Source organism: Abramis brama (assembly GCF_963993115.1).
Source record: "Abramis brama genome assembly, chromosome: 5".
Taxonomy (NCBI): Eukaryota; Metazoa; Chordata; class Actinopteri; order Cypriniformes; family Leuciscidae; genus Abramis; species Abramis brama.
The window spans coordinates 45,121,223-45,144,670 of NC_139967.1; the positions used below are offsets into that span (position 1 = coordinate 45,121,223).

Genomic DNA, 23,448 nt, shown 5'->3' on the forward strand with positions numbered 1-23,448 from the left:
AAATTGTAGTAAATATTATAAATAACCAGGAAATTCACAGTTCATGGTATATGCACGATTTTTTTTGAAGGGTAAATAAAGGGTAAACCATCAGTCAGTAAAGAGACGGAGAATATGATTTGCCTTTAGCACACCTGATTATGAATCTTTATTTTGAAACGTTTTTATGTCATCACAGTAGGCTTAAATACAATTTAGCATCATATTTGATCCATCTAGTCATGGTCCATGGCCCAGAAAGATGATTAGCCAGTGTAAATGGACAAAATATGTTAGATACAGATGAGATGAGATACATATATGCTTATTAGAGCTCAATGCTAACAGACTGAATTCAACACCTGTATATAAAAGACACAATGTACACTTAAAACATATCCTTAACCAAATGTATTTAAAACAAACCAAAAGAACAGTTACAAGAAACAACTACTAGTTTAAGGACATGCTGTCTCATGACTTAAAATAAACACGATTAAAATATCCATGGAGTCAAAACTACCAGTTATGTCAAGGCAATAAATATGACTGTTTTAATCAATGGAAATGCAAATGAAAACTATAATAAAACCAAATGTGTTTTAACAGATAACATATTAAATAGAGCTTATAGAGATCACCATGCCAAAATACACAGGGATTTGCTATATTAAACAACATGTTTCTGTTTGTTCTAATAATAACCTTTAAAAACACATCGTTTGGGACAGTAATATAGAGTTCAAAGCATTTTAGAACAGTGCGCTTATACTGTGGCAGTTCTGGACTGCCTTTATGTGCATAAATTCATCTTTACCAAACCCTGCTGTTCATGTAAAACATTGTCATAGGAGTAAAATACTGTTTTATCACCCAACTGATCATATACACACACGCACACACACGGCTCTCACACACCGCTGCCGCTGCCAGCTCCTTCTTCCTCGCCTTTCTTCTGCCTTTTTTTGGCTCGGATCTCGTTCATGGCTTCCTCAATGGAGCGAGTGTCTCTCTTATTGGCCACGGGAACTGTAACAATGAGAGTAAACACACATGGTAAAAAAAAAAGTGTTGTGATCTGATCTCATGACAAGAGGCCTGGCGAATCGGTTACATGTTTCTGGTCACACTTTAAATTAGGGTCCAATTCTCACTATTAACTAAGACTTTTGCCTCAATAGACTCCTAATTACTGCTTATTAATAGTTAGTAAGGTAGTTGTTAAGTTTAGGTATTGGGTAGGATTAGGAATGTAGAATATGGTCATGCATAAAAATTTGGTTTTGTGGTTGTGTGACGTCCACCTGTGAATGCAGACACGATGGCTGGATTGCGTTTACACTGCACTGAGGATAACATTCCGATCAGAAGCGTCTTTTCAATGTGTATGTGGACAACATCCGGATACAGGTTGCATGTTAATGCCAAGTGTAAACGCAGTCTTTATCTACACTGGATGTGAGCGTTGCGTCAAAAGCAAATAAAACCCATTATAATGACTGATGCTGTCTACACTGGACTTCAGTTTCTGACGTGATCCGCACTCTTGAGTCTGTCGAGAACAGGAAAAGTGAAAGAATTTTCACTTGTTTTGACGCGTCCAGTTTAAACAGCTTATTTGCATCTCTATGTGCCTCATATTACGTGCTTTGGGCGGGCACAGAAACACAGTGTTGTATAAACAGTAGTTTCGGCGTTTGTGTGGAAAAATGTCAAGTGGTGACGGAAAATGCATCAACTGCATTGAAAAAGAGAGTTTTATTCATACCTTTATAGTACAAAGTGCTTACGGAGCACTGAAGATAGCAATGAGCTGAAACGTCTGCTTGCTCGTGTGTACCCGTTTTTAATTCACATGCACTTTGTGTATTCCCTTTCAAGTATTCCCTTGGCTCTACGCACCTGAAGGATTTCTTGTCAATCTTGACAATTTTTTCAAGTTTACCTTTATAGTACGAAAAGTCCATTCAGGAAAAACTTGATGGTATAGTCAGCAATATATAGAGGATGCACAATTCTAGAGTCTTTTTATAACAATATCACATGCTGCCTTCGTCCAATCAGCAGCACTGACACCGCAAATATGCCAAGAAGAATGTTAACCCGGGGTTAAGGAGTGTACAGTCTGAAATAGCATCTTATGAATAACCAGGATTACCTGTTAACCCCGGGTAAAGCATGAGCAGTGTGAAACGTGACGCAAGATAACCCAGGATTGCATTTACCCGGGGATAACTAATTCAAGTGTAAATGTGCAATACTTCACTCGTTAGACACAGAGCTGCATGATATAGATTTAAAGTGTTTTTACTAAGTGTTTCGATCCTTTAAATATACACACCACAGCCATATGCCTGGTTGGCTTCCAGCGTGTGCGCGGCGTCTTTAGCAGCAGACGTTCCTATCAGATGGCTGTATTTGTCTCTGTAGTTTGAGTTGGGCGACGCAGGCCTCTTCACACTGTGACTGGCTGCTTCCATCTCCAGTGCTGCCTTTTCCTGAAGAGAGTGCAGGAAAACATAAGACAGAAGTAGTCAAATACAGGATATCCAAATACTTCCCAACAGAAATATTAATTCATAACAAAGCTCTATAAGATTCTGAAATGACTTTCTCAGCTTATCTGACGTTTTGAAGCTGTTACGACCCGTCTTTTTATTCTCTACTTGATGGTGGCAGTATAACATCTGACTGTGACGTGTTGGAAACTCAGAATCGAAGACCAGGAGACTTGGTTCTTTCTTCAGCAGGATTTTATTGAGAACACAAGCTGTAGTAGCTGCAGTCATCAAGTCTAACTAACGTAACTTTACATGGTATCTTATAGGCATTCAGTGGGCAGTCCTTAAAGGTGCTGACAGTCCTTAAAAGTCTTGACCTTACACACTGCCTTAGAGATGACCACTAAATCTAATCATCTAAAGACAATAGAGGCAATAACCCCCAACTGGAGATAATGGTACCCCCCAAATTGTATAAACAACACATGCTCACAAGAACTAAGACTACGTAAACATTCACACATAGTTCAACTCTCAGTGGGAAGATCAAAGACTAACAAAACCCCTTCAATGGAAACTATACTGAATCTAATCAGTAAATGGATACCATCATGTTCACCTTGAATGCCCAATACAGTGTAGTTCACCTTAGTTTTTCATGTGATGTTATATAAGGAAGTAGGATCAGCAGATCTTAAACATATTCTTAAATCTGTAATCCTACAGACGTCACTGTTAATTGGATGATTGATGGGTGGAGAGTGTAAATGTTTGGACTGATTTACCCAGCGTTACTTCCTCTGGTGGAACACAGTTCTCCAGAGAAGTCATTTGCTCCAATTTGTTCTATTTTAGTTTGTCTATTATCTACCAACATTTATTACCCCATTGGACTATTATTATCTCTTGTTTATTTAAATTCCTAGACATTGTGTTATATTTCTGTAACAGATCATTTTTGTTCCAAATAAATAAGCTTGGAATGCAAACCGTTTGTTTGTGTGTGTGTAAACCTCTTGATGTTACGGTCAGAAACGAGCTGGCCGTGACGAAGCCTGACAGACTGTATTCTGTATGGACGTCCTCTTACCTTTAGTCGACGCCTCTCCTCAGCTTTCTGTGGGTCCCACTCCTCACCTTTGCGATAAGCCTCCAGTTCTTCATCTGATGGTGCAAACTCCTTCAAAACCAAACACACATAAGCATTAATATACAGTGTTCGTGTTCGAGTTTAGTTTTTTTCACTACTGTCACACCTGAGGTAGTTTTTAGGGGTGTAACGATACCCTCATGTCACAATTCGATACATATCACGATACTGAACTCACGATACTGAACTCACGATACGATATTATTGCGACACTCCAAGACATATGATAAAAGGTTAACAAAAAATTTACTATTGATTAAAATGCTAAATTTGGTATTACATTGTGTGTGTAAATGAATAGGCTTGGATTTGGTGCTGGAAACCCAAAGCACAGGACAATAGAGACACCAGAATAACAATATTCATGATTCTGAAGCTGAAAATACAGAATTATTTTAGACGAATATGCTTGCGCTCTAACACGGACTAGATATATTTAAAATAATGCTGGCCACTTTTTACTGGTACCATCAGACATTTAGCATCATCACGACCCACAAAAATCCCCCCATTGCATTATTATACATTATATATAGCAGTTTAATGTAGTACTGACACTTAAACTCTGAAAACTAGATTTTTTTCGCACACAGTAATTTTTATTTTTGGGTGAACTAAACACAATAAATATTGTCACTATCCACGATACATATTGTTGCATTTTTGTATTGCGATATATTGTGACACGATATATTGTTATTAGTTTTGGTTCCTTACCACCGTCCCTTTAGGCTTGGTCAGTTGGGGTTTAAAAGACAGTTAATATTCAGAGGACAACACTTGAACTGACTTGAACTAGATAACGACACTATTTCCTTCGGTAAAGCTGCTTTACAGCTGAAATTTAAGTTGTTACACAATTGATGTATTTTGCATAATGTACAGTTTTTCCTGTTTATTGCTATGAAGCCGCTTTGAAGAAATCTGTATAGCATAGTGCGCAGTAGAAATAAATGTGAGAATTTTATTTTCCATTTGTATTTTTATTATTTTGTTTAGAATTTTTGCCACTTTTTAAATGTCTATATAGTTTTTATTATTTTTTATTAGTATTAGTTATTTTTGCACATCAAGTTAAACAAAGAAAACGAGAAATATTGAACAAATAAAATATTTAAAAAACTTCAATTTATTTTATTTTTGTAAACATTTATTTTATTTCAAGCAACAAAAAAGTTTTCATTTCAGTTAACTATAATAACTCTGGTGCGAACAGAATTTAAATTTTCGATGTACAGTATACAAAACACAAGGAAACACAGAAAGTTGTCTTCAATACATACCTTTTTAAACAGCATGACGTATCTGCTCTCTTCATCCTCACCAAAGGAAAAGGACGACAGCCCTGCGACCTCGGCCACATCATGCCTGAGAGAAGTGGAGGCGTTAGCATGAACTGTACGGTACACCAATCAAAATACGTATAGTTGTTTCTTAATATTAAACTAGAATAGCAGAATGCATTTAAGATAAATGTATTTTAACATTGATTAATCACAGCTGGTAATGTTATAGACTCTTATGCCATTCTGAAATTTAACCCAAATCCAGAAATTAAATTTGATAATCCAAAGTATCTGCAAATACGCTTCTATAAGCATGTAGTTTGCAGAAGACCTCATTATGGCTTAAAACAGTGGTTCTCAATCCTGGTCCTGGGGACCCACAGCTCTGCACAGTTTGTATGTCTCCCTCATTTAACACACCTGATTCAGATCATCAGCTCGTTAGGAAAGAGCTCTGAACTGAACTGGGTGTGTCAGATAAAGGAGACATATAAAATGTGCAGAGCTGTGGGTCCCCAGGACCAGGATTGAGAACCACTGGCTTAAGAGATGTATTAAAAAAAACAGTGTAAAGGACGATTACGTTTATTTTTGTCGTCTGCAGCTTTAGATGCTATAGCTCTGTAAAGCAGGATGGATTCTGATTGGCCGTCATTGTTTTTATCGTTCATCAGCTGGGAAAAATCACTCTGTTAGTGATTCCAGCCATATTGTTTCTCTGTGCCGTTATGGTTATAGTTGTGGTGTCGATTCTTTTACATTTAGGATATGAAACAGAAGTTGTGATAGTATTTTCCTTCCCTATTGTGACGTATATTTTGATTAAAGATTTACAAGGGCACACCAATCGGAAAAAATAGCGATGTGCACAGATAAACCATTTATAATAAATACTGAAATATTATTTCAATAATATTTTATTATTAATATAAGTATTAAGAATGACTAATTTTATGTACTAAAATAACTAAAATGGAAATAAAATGTATAAAAACTAAATATTTAAAATAATAATAATAATAACAAAAACACTAAAATGTCAACTAAATTTAAAATGCAAACTGAAAAATATTAAAATAAAAGCCAATTCAAAATATCACTTAAAAACTATAATAGTATCTCAATGATACTAAAATAACACTGTGTTGAACTCACAATATGCTTCTCTCGATCTTTCCCATTGGGTTATATTTCTTCTTCTGCAGTTTGCTGTCCTGAATGAAGTCAGACACCTCTTTCTCCATCTAAAGCAAAAATCACACTCATTTTCATAAACAAAACTTTATGGTGTCATAGGCTCCTGTTTATGTGAGACAAAGAAAGGCAGTACCTTTCTCCTAAACTCAGTTTTTTTTCTCTTCTCATCCTCCTCGAGCTTCTTCAGTCTGGCTGCTTGTTCTGCACAATAACAACAAAAATCATCAGAATATACAATAAAAATGACAAAAAATATTTCTTATTTACCACGTGTATGTGCACCGTGAAATTGTTGCCATGTTAGTGAACAATTTATTTAACATTTACAACATTACTTATGAAATTGCTGTGGCTGCAATATTATTAAAGCTTAGCTATTATTGTTGAATTTCAATATTCGTGTTTTTAAGACACGCTTTTAAGCAAATGTACGGCTGGCCTATTTATAAAACAGTTTAATACCAACCACAAAAGGCATCAACAAACCAGATATGACGTCGAGAGGATATTCAACGACAGATGACGTATGCACGTTCATGTATTATTTCTCAGTTGCTGATTGGTTATATTTATTGCAGAGTTAGTGTCGCAGAGGGCACTCGGATATTTGTTTATTTCCACTTGTAAATCTACAAGCATTCTCAGTTTCATATTCTTAGCTACAAGGAAGTGTATTTGTAGAATTAAAACTTTATACCTCTAGCTTTCCGTCGGCTTTCTTGGTTGTGAACGGTTGGAGGCTTTTCCATCGAGCTCAAGATCGAGCCCAGGAGGTCCGCCATCTTTGGACTGTCTAATTCTGACCGGAAACTCGCTGCATGCTGCATTCTTGAAATTGCATTCTGGGTAATGTGGTCCAACCAGCGGATTTCACAATGACGTAATTAAATACAAATAAATGGGCTGAATCTAAAAAAAAAACTAAAAAAACACCCAGGCGTACGATAAATAGTCTTTGTATAGTTGAGCAAATGCTTGCTACATAGGATTGATCATTTAGGAACTTTTACAAAAACTACTAAAATGCTTTTGATTTTATGCATATTATGCTTCTTGATAATTTTATGATTCACATTCAGAAACAGTATTTCGTTTATTCTGCTTATTTATTCACGTATTGACTCTCTTTACTATCAGTTTAAAATATGTATATTTTTAAAGTTTTTTTTTTTTTTAATTACATTTCTAAATGGAATATTTATAAAAAATAATATTTGGTTAATTATCAATTTGTTCTTTTTAGGTGCATGTCATGTTTAGAAATTAAGCAAGAATAAACTATTGTTCTTCACCCAGAGGTACAACAACAAAATATATTATATAAATATTGTATATATATTTTTTTTTAAATCATGTTTTCAACTTTACCAATGAAGTGTTACTTAAAACAGTGCCGTTTAATTTACTAGTTTTGTTAATTTGTATAATTTGTTGTTTCTGCATAGCAAGCAAATGAAAAACACCACTATTTTATTAGTTTCTTTACTTGATGAAAGTCACAATTATTTTTAAAAGCTGGTCTTGTTTGAGATCACTCTTCATTTAAAAACAAAGATGCAATAAATGCCAGGAATACTAGGAAGAAAATATCAAGTGTTGAAAATTTGAAATTCTTTTTCATCCCGAAATTTAAGAACACAATAATTCCACTGTTACTTTCATACAGTTCCTCAGACTGGAAAATTAATACCTCAAACTTTAATAGAGCACAAGCAGCTAGCTGGCATGGTATTGGCCTTTACACACCTCATTATCTTTATTACACAGTAACAGTTTCCAGTTAACTGTACTCAAAGCAAGTAAACATCACCAAATGATCAATGCAAAGCAGTCTTTATGGTAGAACATGCTGATGTGAGGCTAAGTTGTCACTGCATAATAGTGATCATAAGTGTTTTGCACACAATTGTGTGTATGCTGGTTAGATTCAAAATAATTATGAGAAGAAAGAGAAAAGTCTTTTATGATTCACTCAGAATACAGGTTCGCATCTGTATTGACAAAGATTCCTCACAAGTTACAACTACGCCTGTTGACAGGTCAGTACAGTTGTTGACCTGGAGGAAAAGTTTGTGTGGGGGAGGCGGGGATTACATAAATATCATTTAAAACTAAAACAGGGGTCTTACTGGAGTGAGCGATACCTTCATTTAATTCAATCTATAATGTGGTCAGTCAGTCAGTCAGTCTGTCAGTCTATGCAACATAAGACTCCAAATGGTCTTCACAGTTACCACCACAGCAAAGGGCCACAATCCAGTGCATATTGGTTCTGTTACCAACCATCAAAAAAAGAAACTATACTGAGAAACCAGATGTGGGAGAAAAACAATATGGAAGTATGGCCTGTGCTGTCCCCTGATGACCCTAAGGGACATATCTAGGAGTCAAGGAAATAGATCTTGTAGAACTTGTTCATCTGCTCCAGGAAGATGAAGGTAAGAACTGTGTGCGGCCCAAGACGAGCGTAATAAGGAGTGAAACCCTTCCACAGACTGAAGAATCCTTCTTTTCTTATGACCTTCACCAATACCTCCTAAAGAAAGAAAAAGAAAAAGTGAAAAAGAATGAGAGAAAGGCTGGAAGTGTCAGAGACTATACCACTAACAACAAAAATAATAATAAAGGACATTTCATTATTGCACAAGTGTATACACTTTACTTAGTATTTAATTCAGTGTAACTATTACAATGGTACTGAAAAGGTCATGCCATCCCGACCTGCTGATTAAACGTTACTGTTGGTGCTCTAATACCTGCAACTCAGCGCAAATTCAGCACAAGTCTTTTGGTTTCCTCCAAAATAAGTTTTCATGGAAGCTAATATCCACCACAGAATAAAAAGTTGTGAGGGGGAAAAAGTCAGAATTGTGAGATGTAAACTCAGTATTCTGAGAAAAGAAAATCTGAATTGTGAGATGTAAACTCAGTATTCTGAGGAAAAAAATCTGAATTGCGAGATGTAAAATCAGCATTCTGAGGAAAAAGTCAGAATTGCGAGATGTAAACTCAGTATTCTGAGGAAAAAGTCAGAATTGCGAGATGTAAACTCAGTATTCTGAGGGAAAAAGTCAGAATTGTGAGATGTAAACTGAGAATTCTGGGGGAAAAAGTCAGAATTGTGAGATGTAAACTCAGTATTCTGAGGAAAAAAGTCAGAATTGCGAGATGTAAACTCAGTATTCTGAGGAAAAAGTCAGAATTGCGAGATGTAAACTCAGTATTCTGAGGAAAAAGTCAGAATCGCGAGATGTAAACTCAGTATTCTGAGGGAAAAAGTCAGAATTGTGAGATGTAAACTGAGAATTCTGGGGGAAAAAGTCAGAATTGTGAGATGTAAACTCAGTATTCTGAGGAAAAAAGTCAGAATTGCGAGATGTAAACTCAGTATTCTGAGAAAAAAAATCTGAATTGTGAGATTTAAACAGAATTCTGAGGAAAAAATCTGAATTGTAAGATGTAAACTCAGTATTCTGAGGAAAAAAGTCAGAATTGTGAGATGTAAACTCAGTATTCTAAGGAAAAAGTCAGAATTGCGAGATGTAAACTCAGTATTCTGAGGAAAAAAGTCATAATTGCGAGCTGTAAACAGAATTCTGGGGAAAAAAGTCAGAATTGTGAGATATAAACAGAATTCTGAGGAAAAAAGTCAGAATTGTGAGATGTAAACTGAAAATTCAGGGGGGGAAAAGTCAGAATTGTGAGATATAAACTCAGTATTCTGAGGGAAAAAGTCAGAATTGCGAGATGTAAACAGTATTCTGAGGAAAAAAATCTGAATTGCGACATATAAACTCAGTATTCTGAGGGAAAAAGTCAGAATTGTGAGATGTAAACTGAGAATTCTGGGGAAAAAAGTCAGAATTGCGAGATGTAAACTCAGTATTCTGAGGAAAAAAATCTGAATTGCGAGATGTAAACTGAGAATTCTGGGGGAAAAAGTCAGAATTGCGAGATGTAAACTCAGTATTCTGAGGGAAAAGTCAAAATTGCGAGATGTAAACTCAGTATTCTGAGGGAAAAGTCAAAATTGCGAGATGTAAACTCAGTATTCTGAGGGAAAAGTCAGAATTGCGAGATGTAAACTCAGTATTCTGAGGGAAAAGTCAAAATTGCGAGATGTAAACTCAGTATTCTGAGGGAAAAGTCAAAATTGCGAGATGTAAACTCAGTATTCTGAGGGAAAAGTCAGAATTGCGAGATGTAAACTCAGTATTCTGAGGAAAAAAGTCTGAATTGCTCAGAGTTTCCAGACATAAACTCAGAATTCTAAAAAAAAGAAGTCGTCAGAATTGGTATATAAAAACATTGATTGCAACTACCTATTTTTATTTTGTGGCATAAATAAGCTTTTCCTGAAACTTGATCCATTTCTGATTTCTCCCTACACCAACATGACTGAAAGGTCACATCTCTAGCTGTCTGAGATCAGTAGCTTAAAACAGACAGAGTAACAGGGGAAAGCAGCAAGAGATTGACTATGAGTGAGTTAAGAACATACCAAACCATTCTTGTACTCCGGCTTCCCATCAATCATTCTCATGTTCTGGATTCTTTTGAAAAGAATGAGATACATGTTAGCATTTGATAATCAGCACAACATCTACCCAAACCTGCAGCACAGAAAACAACCAGAATCAGCAAAAATGTATGATTTGAATGAATGTTTTGAGCCTTCTGTTGTTAAGTCGGGTCTTATTTGATGAGTGACTCATTTGTTATGTGCAATCTTATCTTTTGGTTTGCGTCCAAGTTGTAAAAATGGAAATAATAATCATCGAATGAGATGAAGTATCTTGGACATTTACGTTTATGCATTTGGCAGATGCTTTTAATACAAAGGAAGTTACATTGCAATCAAGTTATACATTTTATCATTAATCAAACAAACACATGAACCTGGTGTTAGTGCCATGCTCTATTACAAGTTTAACAAATTAACTATTTTTTACTACTATATTACAAATTAACATTATTATATATAGTATCAAAATGGTATGTTGAATTTCCTGCAACAATAATTATTGTGATATATTGCAGTTGCTGTGATTTTGGCCATACCAACCTAATTCAATATCTTTTATACAGCATGTATATTCTGCGATGTGTGTATTGGCCACCTTGCTCTCTACATACGCTGTATCAGGCATTGAAAAACCCTTTGACCACTAGCATGTATACGTTAAGATAATAAATAATGATGGTCTAAGTAAGCAGTTAGCTTACTTATCAGCTCCAGAATTTACAACCTTTACCTGCACACATCTGAACAAAATATACTGCTTCGTTGACCTGCACTCATCCTTCCACCATACAATGAATGTTATATTTTGATAGTTTTGGTATCTAAAAGCACACCAATGCACAATTTCTGGAAACATTTTATTAATAGTAATGCATATGAGGTTTAGAACTTTATACCATTTATGATGTTTCTGCAATACTGATACTCCTGGCATCAAGCCAGTTCCTAATAAACGTGTTTTGTTTATAAACCTCTGTAAACCACATGGCAAATAAAAGTAATGCTGATATGGTTATCATTAGGGATGCACAATTTTTCAGTCATACAATCAATATTAGATTCAAGCCCTGTATTGTGAATGCAATCGCAGGTTTGAAATCGGTCACATTGGTGTTGGACCATAAAATGGAGATTAATTATTAACTAACTGTTGGCTTCAGTCAACATATTCATCGCTAGTTATCATGCATGTTATAGTTGTTTAAAGAGATTAAAGAGATAAAATTCTGTCATCTCTAATGTCGTTCTAAACCCATTAGACTTTGGTTCATCTTCGAAACACAAGAAGATATTTTAATGAAATCTAAGAGATTTCTGTTCTGTCCCTCCACTGAAAGTCTATTCACCCACAACGTTCATAAAGAGATTGTAAAATAAATCCATATGAATCGAGTGGTTTAATCCAAGTCACTTTACATGACGGACAGATTGACTTTAGGCTTTTATTCACATATAATCATTGATCAGCAAAAATAAACAGAAGCATATTTGCGTGCTTGAGCTTCTGTTTGCCAAATTTCAATGCTATAGTTTGCAGATCAATATGTGAATAAAAGCCCAAATTAAATATGTTCATCATATAAAACAATCATGTTGCTTCACAAGATTTCATATGGATTTTTTTTTACAATCTCTTTATGAATGTTCTAAACCATCAGAGTTTTGGGGGAACAGACTTTCAATGGAGGGACAGAAAGTCATTCGGGTTTGGAATGACACGAGGATGAATAAATGACCATTTTCATTAGGAAGTAAAGCTGTACCTGGTCTTAACAATATCAACTGGCATGGAGGCAGCGGTGGTGACCAGTCCACTGATCATACTGGCACAGAAATGACACAAGATATCATCTCCGAAATATCCTGCACAAACAGAAGTAGAGAGATATTTCAGATTGACCTCAGTTCTACAACTCATTCGATCAGAAGAACACACGTCGATACGTCCACACTTACTAGGGTAAATAAATAACAGTTAGTGATTGGTTAATCACTAGTTCATCTGAATCACATTTAGACATTGCTTATAAAACATTTTCACCAAAAAACACTCTGAATTGACCACGTGAAAACTGAATTATGAAAAACTACTACTGGATGTCATGTTATTGGTGGGCTGCAAAACTGATCTGGGCTAGTTTTTCCAAAGGCATTATAAGTCTAAATGTAGAACCCATTTGCACTAATGGTCTTTAAGATCTACTTAGCTATACAATGCTTTTGGGAAACGCAACCCACATCTAATTTGATCACAAAAAGGATGTATTGCCAGCAAAATGTAAGATTTCATTCTCCATGCAGTCAACTAAGCTATCCCATAGGACACGGATCATGCAAGATCATTAAGTGCTGCATCATGTTTCTGTTCATTTGTAAAAAGAAAAGAAAAGAAAAGAAAAGAAAAGAAAAGAAAATGTCCTCAACCGTCTACTTCACCACCAACTGCATTACCAATGGCCACCATCTCATCAAATCATCAACTCTACTGGAAAACGAAAGATTGCTAGTCACTTTGCTGCTGCAAATCACTGTCAGTGTCAATGCACCCTTAGCAAACAATAAGTTTATTAATCAAAAGTTGTTTCTGTTAATATTATTTATCGGACCTGAGCTAAGAATGAACAGTTGTCTTGTATTCTTATTAACTAATGTTCATAACACATACTGTATCAATTAACACATATATTGCTCATTGTTAGTTAATGTCACTTAATGCACTTAATGCATTAACTAACGTTAACCAATAGAACCTTATTGTAAAGTGTTACCGCAAATATTTATAACCCAAAACTACTTGGCAATGCCAGGCCGAGTCCCACACGGCGGGTCCCGTTTGGTAAACTTAACACTAATTATCCACAAATTTAATTCCTTACCCGACCCGATTGAAACCCGAACTGCACCCGCATTAAAATACGGTTGTCTCTTCTGAAACTCTGCAGTATATGTGTGGCCATTGGTCCACTTAGCAGCATAAAAAAATAAAATAACACTTGTATTATGAGTAGACTATATACAGAAAGCGAGCAAAGAGCGATCCCTATAAAATAACTGAAGCTGTCAATCACTTCAAATCAGCGCAATTGACTTTAATGCTGCAAAACACGTTGTAAATATAAACCTTTGACTGTCTTCAGAGTGTGAACCCAATATGCACTAGACCGTTTGAAAGCAGCTGCCTATCTACATGCACCGAATTCGAAATAGTCTTGGCTATCGGACCGCAGTCCGCCTGTGCCTCACGAATCCCGACCTGCATCGCAAATGACAACGTAAATATTATTCCACCGGTTACATCAAATAATAGCGGTTCACTCGTCAGGTACTTGCAGAACTCTGATGCCAGAAATGCTTTTTCTTTTATCACAATCAAAAACCGAGCACCAAAAAACTAGATTATGACCTGCAAACACAGACAAAGCTGTTCTCGGTAAGAAACAAGCAAATGACAAACAAAAAAGGGAAAGATTTTGGACAGTCGGGCAGGTTTTTGGAGCATGGCAGATGCTTTCTTCCTGGTCTACAATGTTCTTTCAACCCTAGCCATCTTGACCGAGATGGTCTACCAGGTTGATTTGTGCTTAGTCCAACTGGTAGTCCAACTAATTAACCACCAAGATCAGCTAAACCTGTACATCCAGATACCATCAGAATCTGGAATTAGCTAGATTTTCTAGAAGGGCTGATAGTACATGTTTGTGACTGATAAGATAAAAGAAGGTCCATACCAGAGTCCAACAGCGCTTGTTTGGACTGGGAATATGAAGCAAGTTGGGCTGCGTTCACAACAACCGCTCTGGCCATGGTGGGTATGCAGCCCTACATTAGAAATAAAACAAAAACACACATCATTAGTCTTTGTATAATTTTGCGGCACCCATTTTTTCTCTGCAAGCTAAAACATAATTTATGTACATTTACAGTGGTAGCGGTACAGCATCTCAGTACGGTGTTAGATCTGCATTGGTAAAAGAATCAAAGATCATGAAATTCATTTAGTTCCAGGATTTCTTTAAAATCGAGCCCGTCTTCTTCAAATCCCAATAATAGTCTAAAGCCGCTTTCACACGGTGCATTGATCCCGGAAAATTGCCATAAAATTGCCAATCGCAAATTTATGATTGAAAAAATGCACGAGTGTGTCAAAATCATAAGCAAACTTAAGACGCTGCAGAGACATTACAAGTCACAACTTTACGGGATCTTTATGGGATGTGTGTGAACGCACACACAGATTCCGAAAAATTACTGCCAGTGTGAATGAACCAAAATCAATTGATCCCGGGACAAATCCCTGCACACATTATCAGTGCATTTTCCGGCATATCTGTGTGAAAGGGGCTTAAGTCTCACAAATACATGATTGTAAATCACAAGCAAGATGTAGGAAAAAACATAAAACTCAAATGCATGAACATATTCAGATACAGATTGTTTTATTTAGTGCCATGTCAGCATTCAAAGCTATTTTCATGGCAAAAATTAAATTACAAAAATACAAATATCATAAAAATACAACAAAAACCAAACAAACAGAAACAGCAAGTCATATTACAGAAGTTAATTTTACAGTTAATTTTTATAATTAACATATGATTAAAAAAAAAAAACCTTTTCAGGCATAATCTTACTAAATAAGTCCTTAAGTGAGGTAACTTCATAAAAGAGCAATCTACCTGTATTAAGTCCAGGACAATCTAATAAAATATGTTTAACAGAGAGGGGAATCTTACAAAACATGCATAAAGTTGGGTCTTCGCCTTTAAGTAAAAAAAGCAAGAGTCAAACTTGTATGACCCATACGACATCTGGTGTAAATGCATGAACATCTGCAATCTAGATTATTAGCGCACATGTAACTAGATTACACACACACCATATTCTTCTAACACACACTTACCCTCCAGAGTGTGGTGACTCCTTCCTCCCTAGTGATTCTGATGAGGGCATTGAAGACGTTTGAGTAACCCCTCCTTTGCTCTGGAGGCAACCTGGACAACAAAGAGATAAAAAAGTGATACTTTAATAACATTTCAATTTTTTTTTAACGTTTCAATATTTTAATAAGGTAACGATGATGATATTGATATTAATATTAACACAATCAAATAATACTAACAGTTTAGTATTATTTATGTACTATTATAGAATTTACAAATATATTTATTACATACATGTATTTTTAATAAAATGTATTTTATTTTATTAAATGGCACATAAAAACAACATTATCTGTTGTTTGGTTGGCTGGTCACTTTACATGTCAGTTTTGTTTCACAAATCTAGGGGTGTGTTCATACTTGACAGGTTTGGTTCGATTAAAACAACATTTGAACCTTGGTGGTCACCGAACATGCGGACAAGCGCTCACTAAACAAGTGGTTCCAAACGAACTCGGGTGCGGTTCAACTAAAATATGAACGCAACACGGACCAAAGACATCTAAAAGAACCAAAAACAGGACGTGATGTCACGAGATGCGTCCCTAAAAAGGACAGAAAGAATGCTTAAGCGTGCATGGGCTGCATCCGGAATCGCACACTTCGCTACTATATAGTAGGTGAAAAATAGCATGTGACAAAAGAAGAATGTCTGAATTCACATAAAAGAGTAGGCAAAAAGTCACTGAGTGACCTACTAGTTCTGGTGAGATTCTGGAGTGTGCATCCGATGGACACTTTACTATCCCATGATGCAACGGGAGAGGATTTGTGAATGGCAGTGAGGCAACGCAACTGATGCTGGGAGGTCACATGATAATGACAACATGGCAGATGTAGTACATCCGGATTACATTCATACACAAATTCATACTATTTAGAATGTACGGTATTTAGCATTTGTGAAGTAATTACTTATTCAAAACAAGCACCTGCTCAAGAGAATGTGCGATTTCGGACACACCCTTGTTTTTTTTCGTGACGTTGCCCATTATAGTTCGGTACAGGCGTCAGAACTGCGTCTTCTTGCAGCAGATCTTTGTTTGTGTGTGTGTGATGGAGGAATTCCTGCTGCTGCTTTGACTCCTTTACACATTTTCTAAACTCTTTGAGTTCTCAGCTTGGAAAAAAATACCATTGTACAATATGTATGTATTTATGTCCATGCCATGCACTGGACTATGCGTCTTCACAGCTTTTTTCTGCGCTGTTTGGGGATGCTCGATTATGGAAAAAAATCATAATCGCGATTATTTTGGTCAGTATTGAAATCACGATTATGTAACACGATTATTTCACATGACTTTGAGAACGTGTTGCATTTATTAAAAAGATACCTTTCAACAATTCTTAAAAAAATTTAAATTTGAACATTGAACATTGTCATAGGTCACTCTGTGTTTAATTTTCAAGTGGTTAAACAAATTTGTGGTGTTCCCATGCGTTGCAGCCACTACCATGTAGCAAATCTTGCACGTAACATGTTTCTGCTCGTCGTCGGATTCCTCGAAGCCAAACTGTTCCCAGACGACGGAGTTGGTTTTGCCTTTTTTGCTCACCAAATGCTGCTGTGGCTGCCCTCCTTCTGCCATCTTTACTCGCGCCGAGTTTTTAAATTCCAGCGGATGACGTGCACACGACTTGCCTTCCTGACTGTATAGAGAGCCTAAGTCCCGCCCCTCCGCTTCTGGCTCATGGGACCTTACTTCGTAAAAAATATGTATGGAAGTCAATGGCGAGAGACAACTTATCTTTTTATTCTGTCTGAACTGTGCCCTGAATTACACATATGATGTTTGTCAATTTAAAAGGTAATTATAAAAGTCAAGAAAGTCGCAGTTTGTCATAAAACAGAAGAGTAACATTTAGTTTTATGTGAAAATCGCTCAATGAACTACATCTCTCGTCTCGCACTATGTACGTCACAAGATCCGTTGCTCGTATGTGTGCAGTCTGGCTCAAAACACTCGGGCATGACGGCGTAACGTTACGATTATAACGTAAGACTATAGAAAAAAATGACAGACGTTAGCTTCAGTAAAGTTAGCTTCATTCATTGAGAGAAAAGGTATGACGTCACATGCGCCTTCTGGGTTTGTAGTCTTTGTAATTACGTATTTTCACACTCTTATACCTCAACAGTTTTACATCAAACTGCGACTTTCTTGACTTTAAAATGTATCTTTTAAATTGACAAACATCATATGTGTAATTCAGGGCACAATTCAAACAAGATCAAAATATTTGTTGTCTCGGGCCATTAACTACCATACAATATTTTTCCGAAGTAAGGTCCCATGGTGGTCGACCGGAAGGGGAGGGACTTAGGCTCTCTATAGGCTGAGAGAGTTTATGGCTTCGGGAGGGGCGGATGTGTGTGTGTCATTCAGAACACAAGACAAAATAAGAGTGTTCTTGCAAAACAGAACATGGCAAAATAATCGTTTTTACTCGATTGTACTATTTTGGTGATCGTTGGGAGCTGAAATTGAAATTGCACAGCCCTAGCACTGTTGTCTCCGTCGGTTTACAAACATGTCTCCGTTGTCATTTTCTGCTCGTCCGGCACTTTGGAACAACACAGCCTTGTTTCGGCAGCGACTTTCAGCATGTTTGCTATAACAACATCTGACATTTGCATTTTAAGTGGCGTGAGACAGTCACATAAACAATGTGAAATCCGATCAGGGGTGCGTTTCCCGTACAACGACGTAACTCGATGCTTCATTACCATAGTACGATGCATCGTTGAAGAAATCAACTAGCTAGTCACTCCTGTTTCCAGAAACCATACTGTCGCAGAGTGGTCGTTCAACCACGTTGGTTTATGATGTCACGCACGTGGTGGAGTAATAACTTCTTTTAATAAATCTGTTTGAGATCGAATTAACGCTAGATGTTTTGATTTAAATTACAGACATGACATCTGAGGACTGTTTCTCATTTTTCTCAGTTATTTCGCTTTATTTCCAGATTCAATCATAGGCTCGTTCTTACGTACTAGAGCACGTTCACACATGCGCACTCTTCAAAAACGGTGCTTTAAAAACGGTGATTTCAAACCACATTTGGGTGTAGCTTGAAACGGATTTGTAAAAATCACATTTCATGTGATTTTTTGCCATCCACACTTGAAATCTTCAATCAGATATGCACAAAAATCGGATTTGGACTGACAGTCTGAACGTAGCCTAAGGCCCAATCCCAATTCTATTTTATACCCCTTCGCCTACCCCTTACCCTTCGCTTACCCCTTACCCCTTGAAACAGAGTGGCAAGGCGTAGGGGTGAAAATATTCCCCTAAGAAATGGGACACCACTACTACACCGTTACACGTCGTCGCTAGCGCCTACGTCACAGGAGATGCGCCAATGTTTATCACAAACTTCCAAGATGCCGTCGTCAGCTGTAGTCATCTCAATTGCGTGGGTTACAGCTATTTTTGTGCATTTTTATTCTGAAGTTCGCAGAAAACAACGGAGACGACGATATCTTCGACGCCTAATTTATTTTTGGACTTCAGGAAACGTTGCTCGTTGTCAGCGCGAAAACGAATGAGCCTCCGGGTTTCCTCAGGTGTCCTTGTTTGATAAAGAACATACAAGACTGGTTGATCATGTTGCAAAAAGCACGAAACTGTGTAAGCACTGTTCGTTTATATCGTGTTCACATATAACCACAAGAAAACAATGCGTTCATAGCAGACGTACGGTAAAAGATAAGCCAATTCCCTGCCGCAATTACATTCACCAGTTATCAGACATGAAAATATGTTGCGGGACTAGCGTTAATGAACTTCAGCGGGGTTTTTTTGCAAACGTTTCTTTGAAGAACATGACCGTAAATATGAACACAAGATTGAATGTGACATAAAGAAAATGATTATTGGCAGCCATGTTGCCTCTGTAGCCGGTGTATGCAGGGACATTTCTCATACCCCTTCGTTTGAAGTGTGGTCCCGAAAAATCTTCGTTTCAAGGGCAATCTGGCCCTTCCCCCTACCCCCTACCCCCTACCCCTACCCCCTACCCCCTACCCCCATCCCCTACCCCCATCCCCTACCCCCTACCCCCATCCCCTACCCCCTACCCCCTACAACCATAGAGAATCGAGACAACCCTACCCCTTCACGGGAACGCGCAAAACAGAGGGGTAGCGGAAAGGGGTGAATTGGGATTGAGCCTAAGTGATTCATTTAGTCACTTTTAGGTGAATTATGAATTATGGTGAAGTGTAATGATATTCTTCTACCTCCCATCAGCCGTCATTCGAATGAGCGCCACCTCAGCCGGAGTCCCGACGAACGCCCCCGTGGCCCCAGCGGTCATCCCGATCAAAGCCTTCATCAGGAAGTTGGGAGGTGTGCCATCCGCTTTAGACATGCGCTCAAACAGCACCGTGTAGATGCCCAAGCGGGTCGTGGTGTAGGTAGCCTGTCTCAACAGACCCGCCGAAAGCCTGCAATTAAAAACATGGCGTGAACACAATGAATGCGTAGTGATATATACGAGATATATGTATCAGATGTAAACCTAATCAGATATTTACTGCTTGTGTAAAGCTATGGGCTCCATCTACAGTCACTCAGTAAGGATGTCCAGCTAGAGCTCCCTAGTTTCTCACATCCAGTGTCTGGTAAAATTAATGTTAAAAAACAAACATAAATTCAATAATTCATTCAAATTCTTTACTCTGTACTTGAACATTCTCGCCTTGCTGTGTGAAAGTGTACCTCGCTAATCTAAAACGCTGTTTTCCTAGCGCAGTTGCGGCGTGGTTCTCTTTCTTACCCGGTGTAGATGCCCCCGATGCCCTCGTTGCGCAGGATGCTAGCCACGGCGTGCAAGCTAGTCTTGTACTCGCGAGCCTTGGAGCCCTGACCGCTCAACTGCATCCGGTTCTTCACCAGGTCCAGCGGCTGCACAAACACTGTTGCACCCATCCTGGAAGTCAGAGAGAATGCATGCATGTTAGCTAAATCGGTAACACTTTACAATAAGGTTCATTAGTTAACATTATTTAACTACATTAGTTAGCATGAACTAATAATGAACTGCACTTATACAGCGTTTATTAATCTTTGTTAATGTTAATTTCAACATTCACTAATAGTTTACTAAAATCTTGTTGACATTAGTTAATGCACTGTGAACTAACATGAACAGCTGTATTTTTATTAACTAATGTTAACAAAGATAAGCAAATCATTAACAAATGTAGTGCTCATGATCGTTAATACATTTACTAATGTTAACTAATGAACCTTATTGTAAGGTGTTACCGCTAAACCATTGATTTACTTTAAAGCCCTGTTCTCATCCTGAAGGAATCCTGTTAAAATGAGCAAAAATGAGCAAAAAGGACACATGATATGAATTTTTCTCTACAGGACCAATATGATCCCCCGATAGGATAAAATATCCCAGTCGGAAAATTCAGAAGAATCACAAAACTGAAACTGGAAACTCCTGTAGGAATCTCAGTCATGTTCATCCTGTTGCTTTTTAATCTTACCAGGATCCTTTGAGACTATTTCCAAATAATTATTGAAATGTATTTAGAATTTCAACAGGAGTGCTTTTCTGACTGAGGACTCTACAACAGCTGCTGTTTCTTTAAAAAAAACACAAAAACAAATTAAATTCCTTTTAAACTAGTGCATTTATGGTGTCCTTTAGACTTTGGCTCAGTTAAACACAAAACAAGGCAATTATGCCTTTGAAACGGAATTTGAGATGGTCTTTTCTTCCCTATATCCGAGTGAAAAGGCTTCTCGGTCAAGAAAAAATTTAGGGCGGGACTTGATTTTGTTCGTGGGGAATTGATTGGATGGTTGTGGTTTGCTATTGGTGGATCTCACGTGAGTGACAGGTTGCTCCGCCCTCATGCCAGTAAACACGTCATCAGAGAAGAGCAGAGATGTCGAGGGAGGGGAAGATATTCTGAATAAAGATTAGGAGGGCACATGAATTTTAGGAAAATAATTATGTGCACGGATACATCTTTTATAATAAATTCATTTATAATAAAAAACAAGAATTGTCCGTGTTGATTTCATGGTGTTGATTTCAACATTTGCCAAAGGACAACCTGTATAAGAAACAGCATTGATTTACAAGTCTTGTATTTGTTTCAGAGAGTCCATGTGTGAGGGAACTGTCTTAATTTTGTAGTAATATATTTAAGGATGGAATTTAATATTTAAAGGTCTTTTAGCAACAAATAAGTTACAAAACAGGGCCTACAACATACATTCCTCAGTGACACATGACGACGCGTGACATTTAAACTGAAGTTCAAATTTTGACACGGGGTTACCAGGCTTTCTCTGGGCCTGCAAACTCATCCACTAACGTTACAGAACTCGCAGAAATAGACAAGAAAATCCACAACACACCACATAAACTCCTTATGCTGATTCTGATCAATAGCTCGCGCAGCGGATAAAGGATGACCCTTATCAATAATCTCACTCTCCCATCAGTTGCTCATTCAATTCAAGCCCATGCAACAGAGAGCGCCGCTGAATGCATAGGCGCATACATACCCAGCCAAGCCACCGAAGAGAAACTTAATAGATTTGGGCGATGTTTTGGGTTTGCCCGTGTGCGCTGCGGCTGCCATGGCTGCAGTGCTGGTTGGGGGTTCGGTAGGACACCTTCGCTTCTGCTGATACACTTCTGCTGTTGTGTACAGTACAGCAAGGTGACTCGCCGGGAACGCGCACGACAAGCGGAACACGCATGGACCAATGACATACGAGTTTTCACTCGCGGGGCCGAGTACGTACGTGACGTGTAATTATGTCTCTTAAAGAGACAGGCACGCCTTTTCAGCTGTGAGTGAGCTTTTAATTTAAAGCAACACTAAGGAACATTTTTTACCTTAAAATAATGTTTCCAAAATCGTATCAGTGGTTCATCAAGTCGTAACAGGGTGAAAGGCACTTCTGGATTCGCTTTGCAGCCCTATATCTGCTATATCCACACTATGCAAGTTTGCCAAACCGGATCGCGTTTCTGTAGTTCGAATGAGACATAAGAAAACTACAAATTTGACTTGCTTTACGTCAAGCATTACAATATTCATTATTTAGTTTTTCTTCGTTTCTGATGTCACAATACATCATACTTTCATGAAATCATGCAACATACTCTACCTTGTCTGTGGACATCGTTCATTCCAAAGCCGGTGCTGGATAAACAGTGAGCGTGCGAGCGACAGTAGGCTGCGGACGGCGAAATTATTTACGACAGCGGTAATGGACAATTCCGCTTCCAACCTGTAGGGCAACCGAAGAGGAAAAGTTCCTTAGTGTTGCTTTAAAAAGAGAGAATTCAATCCACTGCAGAGGTCTAATGGTAATTTAAAATCAACAGCAACACCAAAAATACATGCAAATGCTACTGGAAGAGAATAGTTATGCGTCTTTCATATGCATATATTATGAACATATTTTATTCAGATTTTAGATATATATATACTTCAAAAAGCTCCTTAATTGCTTTATTTACCATTTACTTGTGTTAATTGGTGTTAACTAGGCTGTCTTGGTGAATAATTATTTTTCTTTATTTAGGTTGTATTGTATATTGTTATTACTATATTTATAACTATTACTGAGACATTATTTTTAACTAATTATTGTGTGTTTCTCAGAGTAAATGCTGAAATATTTTGTTCTGATCAATAGGTCTGAAGCAGCCTATAGACAGGGTTACATTTGTAACTTTTCTCAGTGCTGTTGAGTGGATCAATCACAGCCATCTGTGATTACTGTATACATATTTTTCTTCAGTTAGGGATTACATCCGTGGGTTGATTTCCATGTTATGTCATGCACCAGCTCTTGGTATTAATGGATTTAAA

The 23,448-nt window shown here is 37.4% G+C and overlaps 2 protein-coding genes across 2 annotated transcripts; both read right to left on the bottom strand.

The window, feature by feature from the left end:
* Positions 1-113: 113 nt before the first annotated feature.
* On the bottom strand, positions 114-6,953 carry spag7 (sperm associated antigen 7). Its single transcript, XM_084113348.1, has 7 exons — positions 6,811-6,953; positions 6,247-6,314; positions 6,072-6,160; positions 4,914-4,998; positions 3,571-3,660; positions 2,321-2,477; positions 114-1,008 (listed from the first exon to the last, which is right to left on the bottom strand). The coding sequence occupies exons 1-7, from the start codon at positions 6,938-6,940 to the stop codon at positions 890-892; spliced, it is 738 nt and encodes a 245-aa protein (XP_083969474.1). The 5' UTR covers positions 6,941-6,953; the 3' UTR covers positions 114-889.
* Positions 6,954-8,060: 1,107 nt separating this feature from the next.
* Positions 8,061-22,320, bottom strand: slc25a11 (solute carrier family 25 member 11). The gene is made up of 8 exons (XM_084113347.1): positions 22,127-22,320; positions 20,370-20,522; positions 19,831-20,037; positions 15,539-15,629; positions 14,367-14,457; positions 12,402-12,501; positions 10,615-10,666; positions 8,061-8,649 (listed from the first exon to the last, which is right to left on the bottom strand). Exons 1-8 carry the CDS (start codon positions 22,201-22,203, stop codon positions 8,494-8,496), a joined length of 927 nt encoding a protein of 308 aa, XP_083969473.1. The 5' UTR covers positions 22,204-22,320; the 3' UTR covers positions 8,061-8,493.
* Between the last annotated feature and the right edge of the window lie 1,128 nt (positions 22,321-23,448).

Excerpts from the sequence above, each read along its gene's own strand:
- slc25a11 (XM_084113347.1), bottom strand. The coding sequence starts at position 22,203 with ATGGCAGCCGCAGCGCACACGGGCAAACCCAAAACATCGCCCAAATCT. Across the intron at positions 15,630-19,830 it reads CGAATGACGGCTGATGGGAG|GTTGCCTCCAGAGCAAAGGA; the intron begins GTAGAAGAATAT and ends TTTGTTGTCCAG. Across the intron at positions 14,458-15,538 it reads GAGTCACCACACTCTGGAGG|GGCTGCATACCCACCATGGC; the intron begins GTAAGTGTGTGT and ends TTTCTAATGTAG.
- spag7 (XM_084113348.1), bottom strand. The coding sequence starts at position 6,940 with ATGCAGCATGCAGCGAGTTTCCGGTCAGAATTAGACAGTCCAAAGATG. Across the intron at positions 3,661-4,913 it reads ACGTCATGCTGTTTAAAAAG|GAGTTTGCACCATCAGATGA; the intron begins GTATGTATTGAA and ends TTGGTTTTGAAG. Across the intron at positions 1,009-2,320 it reads CAACCAGGCATATGGCTGTG|TTCCCGTGGCCAATAAGAGA; the intron begins GTGTGTATATTT and ends TCATTGTTACAG.